The 20,215-nt window shown below is 41.1% G+C and overlaps 1 protein-coding gene across 3 annotated transcripts in view; it reads left to right on the top strand.

The window, feature by feature from the left end:
- The window catches only part of SH3GLB1 (SH3 domain containing GRB2 like, endophilin B1), a 40,516-nt gene extending 20,843 nt beyond the window's left edge, over positions 1 to 19,673 (top strand). Inside the window, exons 7-10 of one of the 3 annotated variants that reach the window (XM_066623321.1) lie at positions 1,214 to 1,314; positions 7,249 to 7,480; positions 8,259 to 8,398; positions 19,031 to 19,673. In XM_066623321.1, coding sequence (XP_066479418.1) covers positions 1,214 to 1,314; positions 7,249 to 7,480; positions 8,259 to 8,366 — 441 coding nt within the window. In that variant the 3' untranslated portion in view covers positions 8,367 to 8,398; positions 19,031 to 19,673. Of the gene's footprint in view, positions 1 to 1,213; positions 1,315 to 7,248; positions 7,481 to 8,258; positions 8,731 to 15,604; positions 16,904 to 19,030 lie in introns of those variants that run through there. The other 2 variants (XM_066623320.1, XM_066623319.1) reach the window with 2 other exon arrangements.
- Positions 19,674 to 20,215: the final 542 nt, after the last annotated feature.

Here is a 20,215-nt window from a genome sequence, read left to right as displayed (position 1 = left end):
TGAGCATGATAAAATAAAGCAGTTTATACAACCGCCATGTCAGTACAGGTGATGACTCCATATCTGCAGATCCTTTATCTTCGGAACTGGCTCAATACAGGTCACCCAGAGTTGGGCCACACCTGCACATCTGAAGGAGTCTGGAGTTCTGCTCCAGTTCCTTCTGGAGGGCTTTTTGAAGCCCACAGACTGTGCAGGTCTGCCCTCTGCCTCTGTGGGCTTCGGAATGGCCCAGAGAGGTGAAAAAACAGCACCTCGGGTTGCCCATAAGAGGCCAAAAATAACGGGCTTGCTTATCTGCAATCTTTAGTATCAGCAGGGAGTCCAAGAACTGATTTCCCACCTGTACTTAAAATTCTCTGCTAGAGGTTACCCTATCTTCTTAGGGTTATTAGTAGTGTTATGAAGAAAGGAATGTAAAGACAAGATACTTTTTTCTCAATTTGTACCACTGTACAGCATATGCTATAGAGTGAACTGTAGTGTTCAGAAGGTTAGAAGTTGTTCCCTAAGATGTTATAGAAAGAACTTTTATTTATTTAATAAGGCCTTCTGGTTGTCACGCCCCCCATCTCTGTCAAAGGCAGCATATACAGTACAGCCTCCTCTGTTGATCAAAGGGGGCAGAACAGAATATATGGGAGTAGGCAGTCCCATACTGCAGTCCTTTGGAACAACTTGGTACCAAGCTGTGAAGGACTAAAAATAAAAAAAACAGCACCTTGAATTGGACCCAGACACAGATAGACTGCTGCTTCAGCAGTTGCACTGGCTGCCAAACATAACTGAGTCATTGAACTCCAATAACCATTAGAGGTCACTGTGTTCTGCACCAATTGTAGTTTCTGGACAGTCTTCAAGGCAGCCCCACATAGATCATGTTGCAGTAATCTAACTAGGATATCATCAAGGCATGGAATGCTGTGGTCCGTTTTGACCAATTCAAGTATGCCCGCAACTGATAGTGATACCCTGGTCCAAATCCTTTGATGACCTCTCCCAGTGGTTTCAGTTAGATATTAAACAGCATGGAGGCACTCCCAGCAGCACAATCTGAGACCTGTCAGCCAAGAAGGAGCAGAACCATTGCAAAACAATGCCTCCATGCCCCAATCCAACCACCCTAGAAGGACACTTGAAATTTGATGCAAGCTAATGCAATAATTCTTTTTTTTTTTTTTTTGCGCTAACATTTTGAACTCTAACATTGCAGGCACATCATCTTCGTTGTCTGAATGATTTTGTAGAAGCTCAGATGACTTACTATGCACAGTGTTACCAATATATGTTGGATCTTCAGAAACAACTTGGAAGGTAACAAAACTAAATTATCCATAATTTCCTACTGCTACTCAGTTGCTAGAAAATCTCCAGATGAAAGCAACTTGACAGCCAATTGATGCTGCCTCACCTCATTGAAACAGGCAAACATGTTTAAATCACAAACTTGATTTAAAGAAATCAATAGAAGCATTACTGTCTGATCTTGTTTCAGACATCTTAGGAGTTGGCTTCTGATGCTACACAGTAGCAGGACAGAATAACAGATGGATAGCAGAAGAAAGGAAATGGCTGTTATTGTGTAAATGCCATGGGTTTGTAATTTTTAATAGCCTTTTACTTAAATGCAACTAGGCTTGTCCTGGTGCTTGTACGAGACCTGGTGCTTGGTGCTCGTAGATTTACATCAAGGGATCTGCAGCAGACCACCTAGAGCCCAACAAAAGAATGCATGTGTACAAGTGAAGAGTGACAGATTGAGTGTGTTTGTGTTTCCTGGCAGAAGAATATTATCAGATTTCGTATAATATTGAACAACTGTCCAGCTAGGGTTGCGGTTTTTCCTGTTGGCAAACAGTTGTCATGTTCACTGAAAGTCTGTCTCTAGTGGGCAGCTGCATCTTAAAACTTGGCTTGCTAATAGAAGGCATTGGCATGGTTTAAAAGTATCTCTGGGAACTTGCCAGAAGAGGTTAGGTGTGGCAGTGCTGCTGTATTACCCTAAGGTTCTGTCCAAATTTAACTGATGCTCTTTATATTCCAGGGTGTGTGTGTGTGTGTGTGTGTGTGTGTGTGTGTGTGTGTGTGTGAAGATATTCCAATAGGATATTCCAGTAGGATTTTCCTCTAGGAATAGAGATTGGGCTATACCTAAGAACAAAAGTTAGGATATAGCTTTATCCTGAGAAGATTTCTGCATGGAAAATAAATATACCAAAAATAGCACCCTGTTCTTTCATAACATTTTATTTTTAGGCATTCTTAATGTGCCTTTCATCCCCCAAAGGACCTCCAAGACAGCTCATAGCCACTAATCAGTAATACTAACAAACATAAACAACAATTCAACATACAGGCAGCTCTCAATTTACACAGTGGTTGCGTTCCCAGTAATCTGTGTATATGTTAAAAATGTTCCCTTGGGAAGCACTTTAACTGATATAGGCTAGGGGACAAGTCATTGACTACTCATGCTGACAACCGGCAGCTTCTGCTTGTTTATGATAGTGTAAGGGGAAGCTTGAAGAGAGGCTACTGAGAGTGGGAGTGGCTACTTATGTTGATGGCTGAGAAAGTAGTGATGAAAACAAAGATGAGGTAAGGTAAGGAAACCCACGAAGTGGTAAGGCAGTGATTCTCAAACTGGGGCAATGCCCCAGCCTGAGGGCCTGTACTCTGCCCCCTTAAGGGGTGGGGACGGCAATGCTATCCCCAGGATCACGTTGCTGGGGGGGGGGCCGCACATGCGCAGGGATTGGCAAGTACTTACCAATCCCTGGTAAGCTGGCAGCTTACCTTGTGTCTTACCCTGGCAGCTGCTTGTCTTACTATTGTTGCACCATTGAGAGTGTCCTAACCTATGAAACCTTGGTGTGGTATGGAAATTGCTCTGCAGGGGACAAAAAAGCACTGCAGAGAATTAAGATCGTGCAGTTGCCTTCGGGTAGATGATACAGAACTATTAGAGCATGCACCACACGATTCCTGAATAGTTTTTATCCCACAGCCATAATTACGCTGAATAAGGTGATATAGTTGTTACCATGCTCCTGGGCATTATGGTCTGTTACACTGTTTTTATATTATGATGCATGTTGTATAGAATGTGTGGGTGAGTGTGTAGAGTGTGATTGTTGGAATTGTTGTATATATTTATGCTTGTATCTCAAAGGTGCATAAATTTTGTTGTGCTGTAGCACAATGACAATAAAGTTACTACTACTACTACTGCAACAGCCTCCCAGGGATGCGGGAAGCCCTGTGCGACTGTCTGAAGGGCTCCTTGAGATTTAGAAATTGAAAGTGGAGCGATCGCGCCCCACTTCTGGTTTGTGATTGCAAACCGGAAGTGCGGCGCAATTGTTCCACTTTTGTTTTCTGAAGGTCACTGCCTTCCCCTCTGCCCCTCATGCACTTACAGTAGTTCTCGAGCTCCCTGGGAGTGTGAGAACCACTGTGGTAAGGAAACCGAGAAAGCAATAAGCCATAGCTCTAAACTACAACTATTTTGTTAACTATTTTGGTAAATGAACAGACTGTCTTCTGTATAAAAACGATGACCTTTTTTATTGAGTGACAAATACTGATTCCATTAGCACATACAAAAACCTTGCCTGTCCTGCAGAACAACCTTGATTGCAAAGAAATGAATAAAACAAGACCTCATAGCTCCCACTCATGGTACTTATTGAGTACAGTATAAGTCAATAAATTGAGTATTTAAGTTAGTACTTTTTGAGTAAAACCATCTTCATGATACTGATTGAGTATAAAGGCCATGAGAGTAAATCCAAGTAAAAAGTTGTTTCATTTCTCCTTGTCGCTGGAGGTTGGATGGAGGTTTTCAGCAAGAAGCAGTTATTGCCTGCTTGAGAGTGACTTCTTGCTCTCTCCAGATAACTGTCGCTTTGTACTTGGTTAAAATTTACAAGAGTTGGTACAAAAGAAATGCCTCCTATTTATTTTATTTCAAATCTGGCACCACATAATGTTGTGAGATTTTCTTGATGGCCACTAGATATGTCTGGTTTCACCATACTGAGTGGCAGTGCGTTTTGTCACATGAGTGACATTGGCCGCATGAGCAGTTCAAAATAGTGGATGTTTCAGATATTCATAAAACAAAGGATAATGATTGAATTCTTCACCACAGAAGAAATCGGTCCAATTATTCCATCAGACTAACCTTTTGATGTTAAAAGACTGCTGTTCGCACTCCAAGTATGCTTTGTGATGACTATCAATAAGTCAGGGACAAAACAGGGTGGCAGTGATGCAAGGCAAGATTGCTTTTCCCTTGGACACTTTTATGTAGCAAGTTTAAAGGTTAGTAAACCGAGTAACTTGGTGATATTTGTGCTGCAGGGAAAAACTACATATATAGTGTACTAAGAACAACTAGCCACGTAGTTACTTTTAAAACTTGGATGTTAGACCATCGTTGGGGTACAAATTAATTACTTTTGTAATCTGTTGAAAGACTGGGTACTTCAGCTAGTTTTATAAAGAGATATAGTGGGTCCGCTGTATCTGTGGATTCAGGACCCGCAGATTTCAGAATCCATGGGTCCCCAAACCCATGGGTCAGACCCACATGGACCCTCTGGTCCCTCATGGCAGGGGGAACTGTGCTCTCCTCGCCTCCAGAGAGCCAGGAAGGCTGCATCTGGCCTTAGAAGGTCACTTCCAGTTATTATAAAAAGCAGAACTGACAGTCAACAAAACCTTTATTAGGCATAAACATTTGATAGGTGAAGACTCTGTACAGAAACCGTAGAGAGAATATAAACCTAAGTAGTACACAAATATATGTATATGTGCGCACCTACGTGTACACACAGATACGAACGTACATTACATTTTACATACAAACATGAATTGTTTAAAAGACAGAAAACAATCAGTTACTCTGCAGATATTGCCAAGATGTAATCTACTCAGCAATTACTTGGTACAGAAAGCTTGGCTCGATTCAGCTTACTCAAATTTAGGAACTGTGCGACTGGAGCAGAATTTATATTTTAGGACCTTTGGAGGGCTGCAAAAGCCTTCCCTGGCCTCCCTAAGGCCTTTCAACATCACTTCCAGTTTTTCGTAAAAAGCAGAAGTGACCTTCAAAGGCTTCCCATAGGCCTTAGAAGTCATTTGGTGGGCCAGGGAGGCTGCTGTGCACAGCCTCCCAGGCCCTCAATACACCCTGCGGAGGCTAGAGGAGCACAGCTCCCCTCACCTCTGGAAGATTTCAGGGCCCCCAAAACCACCAGATTCTAGTAGAACTGGATCCAATGGGTACAAACTGCAAGAGAATAGATTCCGATTGGATATTAGGAAAAAAATTCCTGCTGGTGAGGATTGGCAGTGCAACAGAGTGCCGACGAAAGTGGTGGACTCTCCCTCACTGGAGATCTCCTAGCAGAGACTCAACAAGCACCTGTTAGGTTATCTATTAGGTCCCTTCCAACTCTTTCTGTTATCCACAGGTTTCCTTACCTGTGAGGATTCCTGGAATAGAACCCCTGCAGATAATGTGGGAGTACCTGTATTTGCATTTGTATCTTCAAATCCATATTGCAATATTGAAACAGAATGCAATACCTTTATGTAATTTTTCAAGACAACTGATGTAGCTTAATTCATAGATATGGTGGCAAGATTCAGAGAGGATTTAATCTGTATCAATATCAGCATATTTTACAACTGAACACACACCTGAAGAGCACAACATAGTCAACTACTTGAATTAAACTTACAGGAGCTGTTTAGGATTTGCATGCTACTTATATGAACAACTACAATGAACCTAATGCTGCCAAACACAAACAAATTAAAACATTGAGAAGATAGCAACTTGAACCAACAGAAATTGAGCATAGCATTGAATTGCTATAGAAACAAACTGGTTTTAAAGTGTAGGAACAAAACACCAACATAGCAATCATTTGCTTACTCATGAGTAAACATGAATGTGTAGCTCAGTTTCACTTTCCATAGGGTTCAATACATTTATCAGCTTGGAGAGACTTCCTTCTTGAGCGTTTTTGGGGCCTGTGTTCATTGGAGCAGGACAATCTGGTGACACTGCATTTCTCTCAGCCTGCCCTTTTCTGTGGACCAAGGCATGGTTGCCTACTAACAAGTAAATATGCACTGTGGCTCCGTTTTACTTTCCATAGAACTTCCTTGGCAGCTTCCGAGCATGCTCAGAATACTCTACAGCCAGTTAAAGCAACAGAGCTCCAAGGGAGTTAGCGGCTTAGAAACACAGTCAGAAGCACTCAGGGTGATCCACAGGTGCTCCGTAACTACTATAATAGGTCATGTTGGTGTTATTTCATTAATTGAGCAGGATATCACATTTTATAACCCAATTTCGCATTATAGCAGTGTTTTGTTTTTACAGTTTTAGACTGCCCCTATTCATTGAATTAATGTTGTGAATATGCATTATGGGGAGAAATTGGATCTACTTGCCGTTAGATTGTTGAGAATTTGTTTCCTTGAGAAAAGGTCCTGATTGTGTAAAATGAATGCCACACAACAAAAGGCCACTAGTAATAGGGTAAAATCCAGTAGTGCACTCAGAACAGGAAAACAAACTTGAGATCTAATGCTTCTGCATCAGTGTTTCTCAATGTTTGTTGCCCACCATTATACTTTGCACAGTCCACCAATTGGAAGTACCACCAGAAGTAACTGGCAGTGATGTCATCTGCAGTTACTTCTGGATTGAGAGACCAGACATGATGCAACAAACACCAGTAAAAGACTCAGGGTGGATGGGAGGGCTTTTTCTAGTATGCAAAAAGCACACGCTGGAGCTCTGACAACTGAGCTAAGCCTGCTACCACTGTTTGTTGTGTTTCCGGTCTCACTGCCAGGTCTGGGTCCCGCAAGTACCACCAGTGGTATGAGTACCACTGGTTGAGAAACACTGATCTACATGAACACTAATTTTAAAAAAAAAATTTGAAAAAGCTTTAGTTTTACCATATAATCTAGAAATTCTTAAAAGCTGTGAATAATACTTAGCAACTGTTTGCTCATCTTGACAGAAGATTCTGTTGTAAGATGGGAAGAAGATGGCATCTAAAACCCATTTTAGTTTGCAATACACAATGTGTGACAAGTAGCTAATAGTAATTGGCAGATATAGATGATAAACTTGCACTTAGAAACCTAGTTATCACAAACTGGTAACATTGGACATATGCTAAGTTCAATCAATGTTTTTTGTTTGTGTCTTCACAGCTTTCCATCTACATTTCTTGCAAACAATAATCAGTCGTCCTCAACCTATGCACCAAGTAGTTCTACTATTACACCTTCTGCCTCTGTTACAGCTTCTTTGTCTTCAATAAGCAATACAGCAGCTACTTCAAGCTTTGGTGAACTGAAGTCATCAAGTGGCAGCAGAAAAGCTCGAGTTCTTTATGATTATGATGCTGCAAACAGCACTGAATTATCACTTCTTGCAGATGAGGTACAATTTTCGCTTCAGGTTATAGCTAGAAGTAAACATCTAACTTCACATTGGAACTAATCTTCTAGTACAGGTGACCCTTCTTTCCTATGGATTTGAGTACCCACGGGTTCTGAACCCACTGGGTTTGTCCAAAGTGTGGAAGCTTTGCTCCCATCATCTCCAGATGGTGTTCTGATGCTGTGGAGGCTATGCTTGGCCTCAGCAGGCCTGAGAAGGCCTTCTAGGGCCTCCAGAAGGCTGAAAATTGTAACTTCCGGTTTTTGGTTTCCGAATGCCTTCTGGAGGATTGCAGCTGTCTGAACCCATGGATTTCATTATCATTTCATGATCATCATTTGATCATTTCACTTCATCATCCATGGTGGTTCTAGGAATTGAACCTCCATGGATACCGAGGGCCCACTGTATTGCTGTGACATCAGACTATAAACATCAGTGCGTGTTGTCTCTTGACAGTGCATGTCTCTGTGCTGTCAGTTAGGGCTACAGTAATGAAGAGAGAATATGGAAGGGTCTGACTTGGGATGTTTCCAAGCCAGAGGTTATATTTAAAGTGATTGTAACGCTATAGTTGCTAATGGATATTTAATTAACTCATAATCTGATGTGAGAAACCAAATTTGTGTACTTAAAACATCTTTTGGGATAATAGTGGACTTACAGAATCTGAACACTTCTGCTATATTTTGAATAGTAGTTTCTTTGATATAGATAGTAATGGGTAGATGTTTTCTAATTACAACACGTATTTTCAATGTGTTTTCCTTATTTTTAGGTAATAACGGTGTACAGTATCCCTGGCATGGATTCAGACTGGTTGATGGGTGAACGAGGAAATCAGAAGGGCAAAGTGCCTATTACTTACTTAGAACTGTTAAACTGAGTGAATGGCTTGTATAAAGGCTGTCAATTATGGTGAGACCATATTTATATGCAATTAACTTTATATAAAGCAGATTTGAGAGTCTTCCATGTTAATGCCTTGAGGGATGAGATACCAACCTTTAGAAATGGGCTTTTTTGCCAATATTGCATGGTAGCTACTCAATTCAGATTTAAGTTGTGTTTAAAAGCTTTTACTTTATGTGCCAAGACTATTTCTTACAGAATTTTGTTTCTACTGGAGTTTTCACTAATAACAAACTTCTACTTTTGAATAATCTAATCTGAAAGCAGAAGGTACTGTTTTCTACAGAACTTTTCATAATGGCAAGCTTCTTCACAAACAATAAATTGTTAAACAATGACGACTTCTTTTATTGCTAGAGAGAAAAAGGCCTAATGTTTAATATCTTTAAAGGATCTGGTCTTTATTCTGTTCAGAAAATGACAGCTTATTGCAAGGTATTCTAAAAAGATAGGTAGTTGAAACTTAAGTTCCATCTTGTATTGTTGATTCTGGATCCTTACAAACGTCTTCAATTAATTAGCCTCTAAATCAGCCATTTTCAACCACTGTGCCGTGGCACACTGGTGTGCTACGAGTGGTCCACAGGTGTGCCACAGGAATTTGGGGGAAGGTCATTTATTAATAGGGCCTATGGGAGAAGTGAGCCCCCACTGGCAGCATGGTGTGCCTTGTCAATTGTCAAAATCCTGATGGTGTGCCTTGACCGTTTTAGTGCTTTGTCAGTGTACCATGAGATGAAAAAGGTTGAAAATTGCTGCTCTAAATTGTATCCAGGAAGCATTATTTCCATAGTTAATCTCTTCCCCCTTAACAGTGCTTTTTAAAAGCTTCTCTGTAGGTTAGAATGGCAGCGCTCCTGTTCTAGTTGTTTGGTTCTAGCTGTTTGTTTCTAACTGTTGCAAATCTCTTGATAGAGCTGGGAAAGCAGGGCTAAGCCCTGGAGAGCTGTTGCCAGTTGGTGTATAGACCTGTGGTTCTCAAACTTTTAGGGAGAATTAAGGCATAAACCTGATGCAAGCCCACAGGTATAGCCCACCTGCCAGTACAAAAGAAAACAAAGTACTTCCTGGGCTGAATACTCAGTCCTAGACAGCTCTCACTATCATTTTTCTAGGCCAGGGGTGCCCAAACCCCGGCCCTGGGGACACTTGCGGCCCTTGAGGACTCCCAATGCGGCCCTCGGAGAGCCCCCAGTCTCCAATAAACCTCTGGCCCTCCAGAAATTTGTTGGAGCCCACACTGGCCTGATGTAATTGCTCTCAGCATGAGGGCGACTGTATCTCTCCTGTGAGCTGTGGGGTGAGGGCTCCCTCCAATGCTTGCTGTTTCACGTCTGTGATGCAGTAGTGGCAGCAAAGGAAAGGCCAGCCTTTGTTTGTTCATGAACTTTTATAGGCCTTGAGCTATTGGAAGACCTTCATTCATTCATATAAGTTCATCTTTAATATATTCATTTATGTAAACTTATGTAAATTTATTCAAATTTTAAATGTAAATTCTTTTTTTCCTTGGCCCCCGACACAGTGTCAGAGGGATGATGTGGCCCTCCTGCCAAAAACTTTGGACACCCCTGTTCTAGGCCAATCATCATCTTGATTATAGTGGAAATTGCTTTCAGAGCCTAATATGAGAACTATTCTTGGGTACTGAGCAAGACTCAGTACCCAAGAAGAAAACAAGTATGGGTGTTTCTTCACAAGTATGGGTGAAGAAAACAAGATTGTGGCTTTGCAATAGAGTTACTTGAGTTAAAGTAACTCCTAGACACTTGCCTTATGGTGCCATCTGTGTTTGAGTATATGCATATACTTCATATATGTTTATTCCATAATTGGCTCAATTAATCAATGGATAATTGGGTATTGCAGAATACCCAGTGGATATTTGTCTTTGCAAAGAAAGATACTGTCAATTTGCACACACTAATATTTATTGAGAGGGGATATATGTACAATAAAGGGAAGAGGGCCAAACAGTCTTAATTTGTAATAAACAAGATCAGTGGTCTAACAGTTAAATTACTAGAGTTACACTACTGAGGAGCGGCTGTAGCAACTTAGGAAGGGAGAAGGAAACTTACCAACCTAGTGAGAGAGAGAATGAAAGGAAGATCAGGCAGGTGAGAAATATGTCAGATACTACATAAGTTAATTTCCTATGTAAATCAATCTATACCCAGAGGGACTGACGGTTAGAAAGGGAGATGCAAAGTTTGGTCTTCCAAGGGAAGCTCTGAAAGCTGGGGTAAGAAAGCAGGGATTCCAGTCAAGGTTCAGGAGCGTGCCTGGTACAGAAATTCAGTACAGGTTGAGACTAATTATTTGCGTGGGTTCCATTCCAAGCATTCACGTGGATGGCAAAAAGATGATAGCACAGCTTCTCCATAAGCTTTCTTCACCGTTTCTGATGTACTTTTACCCAATTTCACACAATTTTATTGCTTACCGATGTTCCAAACTGGCTTGCATTTCTCTTGGTATGAGGCACTTGAACAGGGTATCAAAAAAATGTCTCAACTCTGATAGGGCTGGAATGCAAATCAATTTAAAAAACAAAGTTTCTTTGCTCCAGTGATTTACAGCCTTGCTGACCTTTTGACTCTAAGATAAGAGTCATTAAGACAATCCATCAATCAGTCCTCCTCCAACCACTTCACTCAGGCCCTCCCTTCATCAATGGAAACATGCTCAGGGGGAAGGGAGGGGCCACTGGAGAGAAAAGGATTGATGGATTGTCAGCTAGCTGCCCTCTCTCTCATTAAGGTGGTTGTTGTTAAAGGACTGTTCAGTTTTTTAAACTGATTTTAAAGGGGTGCATTTTTCCCCTTCTCCAGGGATCAGCTCATTCCTTCTCATTTGCAGTGGCCATTCATGTTGAGTCAAACCTGTGTATAAAAAATCCATGTATAAATAGGCTGGACCTGTATAGCCTGAAATAGTGGCTATAGGCAAAGAATGAACAGTGGATGAGCTAGTTTCTCCCACCATATGGTAGGCTAAGAGTAATGTTAGAAAGCTGAATTCTACAACCTGCATATAGTATATAAATTAAGCAAAGTTGTCTATTTTGTCATTTTCTGCCATGCCTACTTGAGGAAAATGCAAAGCATTGTTCCCTAACTCCCAAAAGATTCATTCAGTCGCCCTTCAAGTTTTGCAATTCTTCGTTCTCTGCACACATCCACTGTAGAACTGTCCAGTAGCTTGTCAATCGTGTGTTGTGTAGTACTCACACTTTTAGCTCTCTCCGTGCACAGTATAACCAAACAGCCCTATTTTGCCTCTAGGGAGGACTGGCATGAAAGTTTGCCAAAAAGATAGAGCCTTGAGGAAATTCTGAAAGCAAAGAAGACAGAACCTTAACACCCTTGAAGCAAATAGCCTTGCTTTCTCTGTGCCAAAACCTGATCGAGCATTCATGGTCCTTTGTTTACTTCCCCTCAGAGATTGAAGAGGTGCCTTTTGCCCAACCCAGTCTTACCAAGCAGTTCATGTGGTAAAGAGTGAATGCCACAAAGGCATGCAACTCAGGCCAGGTTCTTTCTTGAGTCTTAGCATCTAATGCTAAGGAACATCAAACCCACAAGCCTCTTGTAAAATGCAAAACGTATGTGTGATATTCAAACCCTTCCACCCTCTCAACCTAAGGAAAATTCTACAGTGACCACACCTTGTCATGCCATCCATTCAAACACCCAGACCACGTTATGACCACTTGAGCATTTTATGAGGCTAAAATGGCCACTTAGATCACAAAAGGGGAATAAACAAAATTTGTTAACATATGAGGTGTGTCCAGAAAGTAATGTGAATGATATTTTAAAAATTCTTTCATTGAAAATTTTTAACCGTAATGTGTTTTTCAGCCAAAAACTCTGTCAGCCAAAGCCCTATGACTCTGTGTATTGTTGTGATGAAGGATCCAAGTTGAGCCAATCTCAGGAAGCACACGAAAAACTTTGTCTCAAGCAACCAAGAACTTGTGCAGATGATAGCGCAGCTTCTCCATAAGCTTTCTTCACCATTTCCAAAGTTTCTGATGTACTTTTACCCAATTTCACATAATTTTATTGCTTATAGCTGTTCCAAACTCGCTTGCATTTTTCTTGATAGGAGGCACTTGAACAGGGTATCACAAAAAAGAATGTCTCAACTCTGATAGGACTGGATTGCAACTGATCAGTGTTCTAATGTATAGCTGGTACCCCACCCCACCCCAAGTGACCTTGGCCAGCTTCTCCCTTCACAGAGCCCTTCTCGAGCATAGGAACATCATTCTCATTACTTTCTGGATACACCTCGTAGTTACTGAAACAAAGTTAAACTTAGTTTATGTTGGTTCAAAAAGTGTAAAGACTTGTCTAGTTTCAAATACTTGATGACTTATGTGATTGTTTATAATCTCCTTAGCTGGAATTTTCTGTGCTGCCTGAATCTATAGCTACCTCTGAAACAAATCTATAGTTTAACTTCTATTGCTGTGTACTGAAAATACTGAACTATAGCTAATGGCAAGATTCTTGGAAGTCCTCTTCCTCTGGATGCAATGCAATCAATTCAATATCATAAACAAACATGGCATTGAATTGCATGTGCAGCAACATTTCTTACTGGGTTCTGCAATATTTAAGATCACACGTGCTGCTTTGGCTATTCATGTGAGCAAGTCTTTCAGGTCTGGAGTGCCTTTGCTTTCTCTATCGGAGATGGTTTAGCAAGCTTCACAGCACACTTCAAGACAGCAGGAGACTTTTAATGAACTTTTGTCTGCTGCTTTTAGAAAAGTTAACACCATGGCAGTTTGATTATGTTAGCAGTGATCCAGTTGTGCTGTACAATGGCTTGTCAGGAAAAGCTGGCAAGCACTGAATGAAAAACCACTTCTGTTTTAAAACTGTACTTCTGGCAGTTTTTGGCTACTGATAATAAATTGCAGAGTATGAGGATATATATGAATGACATTTGTATCTTGATTGACCTGAGGTATCATACTTGTGCTTAAGCAAGTATTGGAAGGGGAACTTACGAAAAATTGTAAATAAAGAAGGCAAGGGAACATGCCATGCACACATTGCATACCTGTGTAGATGATCTATATTATGACTGGAGTCTTGAAATAAGCTGTACTTTGGTGCACAGGTGTGGCAAACAGGTCCTTTTACACTTGGTAGTTTCTGATATCATTTTAGCAGACTCTTGAACAAAGGAAGATGCTTGAATTTTTCTTTTAGAAAAATGTCCTTTGTACTCTTTTAAAAGTTGAATGTTCTTTTGTATTCAGGAGAGCAGTACTGTATTAAACAATTTAAGAAGTGAAGGAAAAGCATGGAGATGGAATATACTTTATTAAGACTATAAAACTACATATAGACCCTTATACCACCTCATAATAGGCCTTACTAGTAATGTGTTAAACTTGCTACACTTCACCACTGTGCTTGCTTTTTTAGTGCATTCCTTTTCAGTGACAAGGAGACATAACTGAACTAATTTTATAATCTGCAATGAGTATATTTTATATGCATCTTATTTAAGTATTTTTACCGCACGTTGGCTATAAATACAACTTTCATTTAGCACACTGAGTCAATCCACTGTTCAGAGTGAACTCTACCTTCCCTTGTAATCTGTAAATACTGTTTTAGTAGTTTCTGTATGTTACAGTATCTGCTACTTTTTTGTAGGTACTGATTTTTTTTGTAGGTTTCTGATTTTGTGCTACAGCAAGCAAATGCTAAAGCTCAAGAAACTTTCATGTGGTTATGCCATTAGATGTGTATTTATTCAAACATAATTGAATGCATCCTTTTTGTCAATATGCCATTGCTGAAATTCATGGTCCATACGCTTATTGACACATCTCACTAGGATTTCCTCCTGGGGGGGTGGGGGGTATTAGCTCCACAGCAGCTCCTTAAACTACATCTAAGGCTTTTTACATGAAACCAAGAAGTGCCCCATCTGGTAGTGACAGTTCCTTTCAGAAGGGGGCTACACCTGTATAAATCCATGTTAGACAGATGAATCTCAATTGCTTCCTTTTTATTTGGAGGGCAAAATAAGCCTAGTTATAAAAATAGTTATGATTTTGCATACTCTGAAGGTAGATGGATAGAGTAAATGGACTGTAATTGACAGCTTCATATTGTATATTAACATAAAACTTTACAAAGTTTTCTTTGAGAGTTTGGTAAAAACAAAGTAAGCTCCCCGTCCTTTTCTGCTAAAGTAATTATCAGAGTTGGAATTGATCTCTAGTATAGCTGTGAATGCTGGGGTGGTGGTATGTGTACAATTTTAACAAGTACTGATCAACTCTGACAGTTTGACAATTGAAATATGCTGCATACTTAACATAAAGGTAACAGTGGTACTGCTGTGAAAATGTTTCTTCACTCCATGTGATTGATTGTGACATCTCTGTTGGAAGTGAAAAAGAGACTAAAGGGGCCACTATCTTGGAAAAGCAACAGATCTATATGAAATTTACAAATGTGAAAAGAAGCGATAGCCATATTATCACCACACCCTTCCGAGAAAGACACTATATTCATTACACCCACTAATGTGCAGAATACTAGAGACAAACTCTTAAGTCATTTCTGTCCAACGTTGCATATAGGCAACAGGGACCAAATGTGTACATCTGTGGGCCAGGCAAAAATGGGTTAACTCGATATTTTAGATATAACTGTTGAAAGTCAAAATCAAATATGGATGTGAATTGTAGAGTTGCACTTAATGAGCAGTCATATTGTTGCTGGCAGATCCAATAGTAACTAAGTACCTGCATTCATAGGAAAACAGTTGCAGGAACAATGCACATGGGACTTCTGGGTAACTACTTTTGTGTTCTTTTCAAAGGCATAATTTTTCTTCCTTCATTAGTTATGGCAAAGACATCTAAGTTACAATGCATTTCTCCACCAACAAAGCAAAACAGGAATAGCTGTAAGACTGTCGTGGAGAAGCAACAGAGTGAATCAAGTTTTGTCTACAGTACACTACATACCATGATCTTGCAGCTCTCCTAAACCTGTTCTGTTGACATGGTTTGTGTAATTGGCTGGTCAGATACTATAGGCTTGATTTCAAAGCAGGAACTAATGGAAATGGAATCTACACTATTGCTGCTTCTCTGTGTGAACATTAATTAACCACTCGCTGCTTTTTATGCACTAAATTAGAACTAAGCTAGAAATTTTCTTATAGGTACATCTCTGTGCGAACTGGATATCAAGTCTAGCAGTCTTCTGTTACCAGGGAAGCTTTTGTGTTGCAGCAACATGACCGGGAGTGGGGGAAGCTTGCACATTTCAAGCATTATGTGTTTCACCAAGTGACTACGGATCCACTAAAACAATGTCTCATCGCCCCTCACATTATCTATCTGATCATTGGCACTTTCTATTTAATGATATGGAAATAAGACAGCTGGTATGAGGAAAATCTACCCTGAACAATGGAGACAGTTTGATTAATGCTATATCTGAGCTTTTGCGTACTGTGAGATAGACATCTTGTAAATGAAAATACAGAATTACTTTGTGAATATTAAATCCTTAACAAATAGTTTCCTGACATGAGTGACTGATGGAAACCACATTAGCAAGAAGAATGTGCAGCAAGTTAAACTGAATGCTAAGGAGTCTCCTCCCGGACATCAGAATTGCTTTATAAATTTTTTAAAAATGTGAAATGAGTGTCTGACATGAGCAATTAAGAGAAGCTATTTAGAATTGCAAAATGGAATTAAAGCTTTCAAATGTCTTTAAACAGTTGTGGGCAGAAGCACAAGTATCAAAATTGAAATAATGAGCGAGGAAATTGCTGCTTCTAAAGAAGAATTTTTATGTAAGCTACTTTGCTTGAAATAAGCTCTTTCCAGTGCAGATTCAAAAAATGCAACCCTCATGAAACTCATGCAGAAATCAAGTTAGGTACTGTACTCTGACAAAATGTAATGGGAGAGACCCCTTCAGAGGTATTTTGGCCCATGATGAGAGCAGTGATCACAGGTTCACATCCTCAGTCATCCTCATCCCTGGCCAGCTATCCTGGTCCAAGATTTTCTGGGGAGGGAATAAAGCAGCATCAGTTCCAGACTAGGGTCTGACAGATTAGAACCACTGTAATTTTAGTTTTTTATTCTTGTCCTAATTACACAGGCCTACAAAATTGTGGGTCAGAAAAGTTTTCCCAAACTTTATGGTGGTTTGATATGAATTTGGGGACCCGATTCCAAAAATGGCTTCCGTTTTGCCCTATCACGTCTAGTTTTGGAGATATAGTATAGCCTCATTAGTTAATGGTTCAAGCAGCTTCCTCATGATGCCATTTTTGGAATTGGCACCCCAAATATACCCAGGAATTGGTGTAACGTTTAAGGAAGCAAAATGTGTGTTGGCCTGTTTTATGCCCCAGAACCCCATTATGTAACTTGAAGCAACTCCTATGTCTGCATTCACCTTTACAGTCTGAAATTATCTGGGCTCCCTGTACCTAGGGAGTACAGACATTTATCTGGCCTTGGTTCTGAATTGGTGTTTCTGTTTCGAAGGCTTTGCATTCTAGTGTTCGATAAAATTAAGCTGTTGAAGATGCAGAGCTGAACCTTCTTTGTGCTGGTGGGTACCCACACTTTGCAATGTCTCTTCCAGGGAGGTCTGCTTGACTCCCTTTGATTGCCTTTTGCCAATAGATGAAAATATGGCTTTTTTAAAAAAATGCATTGCTACTGATAGCTAGTCATGCTATAGTATAGCTGTCCTATTCTTGGATTGTGGAATTTTGTACTACAGTCAGTTCTCTTTATACTTGAATTCGCTATCTGAATTCGTTTATCTGCGAGGGGCAGAATTGCCACCTACCTCTCATTATCCGCCAAATACTGTGTTGGTGCAATTAGGGTAGGGTGGTGGCTTGGTGCGGCTACAGGCAGGCAGCTGGGGGTGAGAGAAGTTGGGGGGGGGAGAAGGAGAGGAAGTGGCCTCCTTATAAACAAGACAGTGTTGGCACCATGCAGGGGGAGAAACCTATACAGTATGCAGCTGAAGGAGGAAGGGAGCATGGTGATTGAGTCCAGCCAATTACACTATTCATTTTTTTCAGAAAGTTGGCTGGATTAGGTCAATTTTCCACATCAAATGGGCATTGGTACTGGCCCATGGAGACTTGCCGCTACATACCTACACTATGAGTCCTTAGCCCTATGTTTTCTAGAGCTCTCTTCTACGTTCCAGTAATTGCTGCTGTGTTAGAATGGCTAATTTTGTGTGTGAGGCAGGCCTCAGAATTTTCACCCAAACCTGCTAGTAGACTACATCAGGCTTGTAGTTAAAAAATAAAATAAAAAGGCAACTAGGAGAGCAGGAAAAAAATTGTGGAGTTGCATGACATAGCTGTCTGTGCAAACCTTGAGAGATAAGGAAAAATGACCAGAGGCTAAGCTTATCTCTTGGCTCTCCTGCATCAACTTCTAGGTGTGCAGGTCTCAAAGCCAGGCAGCCAAATTCCTGAGAGCTCCAGACTAAGAGCCAAGTGTAAGCACAACCTAGGGCATTTGAGAGACAAGCTGAGCTGACACTTGAGATACACTGAATGTATCTAAGGCAACTTAGAGAAAAGAGGACGAGTAATGCTGACAAGGTGCTTGGGTAGTGGAACAAGTGGTGCTTGCTTGAGTGCTAGAGCCATGGTGTGCTGAGCCATTACAGAGGGAGAATAAACATGGACAGTGATAGGAAGAGGAAGAAAAAGAAAAAGTGAGGAAAGAGGCAGTTTACTTTTCCCTGTGGAACTCAGTAGGGAAAAACTGTGCTAATGCAGTGCAGAAATAAGGATCAGGCCTACACTCCAGGCACCCAGCCCCCACTGTTGTTCTTATAGCCCCCACCCCTGTTAGTAAGGGAATGTTTGTTCCCTTACCTCAGAGCTGCATTGCCCTTATGTCAGGGTTGGAAAGCACTGACACAAGGGGTTGGGGTTGGGATTACGCCCTAAACCAGATTACTGAGTACTAAATTGTGGTAGGCCTGCCTACCAAGGCAACATTCTGTATTCTGAATATACTAGTGCCTCAGCTCAGGGACTCTGAGGCCTTGCAGGCTCTGGAGTTCCCGACAACTCCAGGACCCAGGCCTCCAGGCTCTGGACTTAGACTTTTCCAGGTAGCTCAACCAATCAGCTCAGCTGAATAGCTGACTCTAATTCCTAGTACTCAAGACTAATTTCAGGCCTGTAAAATATATTTTGGTTTATTAAAGAAAGTTACGGTTACACACACACACACACACACACATATCAAGGCAGCAATTGCAAGATATACAGACTTCCAGAAATACATCAGTTGTAAAATAGCAAAGCTAGCTTTCTGACTTCACTTGTCTACATATTTATCTCTCACCTGGGTCTTCTGACCACAACAGAACAAATGGCTCATAGGCTGCCTGTCAGTCAAGGCACCCATGTTGGAAAGCAGTACCAAAGAGACAAGCAGCAGGCAGGGTGACACCCAAGGAAAGCACATCACATCTTCTGAGGGTTGCTTTTTATCACCTTATGTTACTTACACCTGCGACAGATGCAAGAAGCACTGCCTAACAGACTACTGTTAATTACTGCTCTTAACCTTCCCAGCCAGAAACTACCAGCTGCAGGGAATCTTCATTGATGAGCATGTCCTTGAGCCAGCAAGAAGCACTCCACTCCATTATTGGCTACCTGCTTCCCCCTGGCCACTGAGAAGTAGACAACACATTCATTTCTCAAGCTATTTACCTCTTTCCCAACCAGCTGCAAAGAAGCAGTTGCAACTCTTAAAATGGATTCAGATTTGGGCCTAGATTTTACATGTTCATGGTATGCAGTACATGGGTTTCTTGCTTAATGCACCAAAGATGAAGAACAAGAAGGAAAATCTGGCATGACTATTTATAGGATTCTAACATGGGGGCAGGGGATGAACCACTGATCCTGAGGGGTTGGTCCCTGACAAAGTTTGGTCCACTGACAGTTTTGAGCCAAAGAAGGATAATTGAACTGGCACTGAGGAAAGAGCGAATGTCTTCAAGGTGCCAAACAGGCTTGAATTTCCAGAATTTAAATAAAGATGCTGGAGGACCCTAGAGGTCTATTGTCCCTTTGTGAGTCTCAATGGCTGTTTCCCTCTAGTGACAGACTATACAATCATGCTTGTAATGACTGGTCTGAGTCATGACCTGTAGCTCATCTGCTGATCTGTCACATTTGGGAAATTTTCAAGAGGATTCTCACACAGTGGGGGGGGGGGGCAAAGGGGACAAACTAAGGGCCGAATCCTATCCAGTTTTCCAGTGCCAACGCAGCCATGCCAGTGGGGTGTGTGCTGCATCCTTTGGTGGGGAGGCAGTCACAGAGGCCTCCTCAAGGTGTGGAAACATTTGTTCCCTTACCTCAGGGCTGCATTGTGGCTGCGCTGGTGCTAGAAAGTTGAATAGGATTGGGCCCTAAAATGTTCTTTTAAATCTGACTAGGGCTCCATGCATTCCTAGCATTGACCCTCTAAAAAAATGTGTGAGACACCCTCCTGTAGATAGGGGTGTTGGGTAACATGTGGCTGCCCCAAGGTGTCAAGTATTTTGAACAAAATGGAAAGACATTAAAATGACTACTACTTCAGGACCGCTCTCTGCAACGCACATGCAAAAGCCCCAAAGCTAAAGAAGCAGTGCCTAATATGCAGACTGAGCATTATTTTGAAGGCACTCCCCCTGCAAGAGAGAACAAAAGATTGGAACTGGTGAAGTTAGGGTCTAAATAGATTTTTGTGTGTGTAAAACATGG

The sequence above is a fragment of the Tiliqua scincoides genome, chromosome 4 (genome assembly GCF_035046505.1).
Source record: "Tiliqua scincoides isolate rTilSci1 chromosome 4, rTilSci1.hap2, whole genome shotgun sequence".
Taxonomy (NCBI): domain Eukaryota; kingdom Metazoa; phylum Chordata; class Lepidosauria; order Squamata; family Scincidae; genus Tiliqua; species Tiliqua scincoides.
This window is presented reverse-complemented; position numbering and strand designations above follow the sequence as displayed.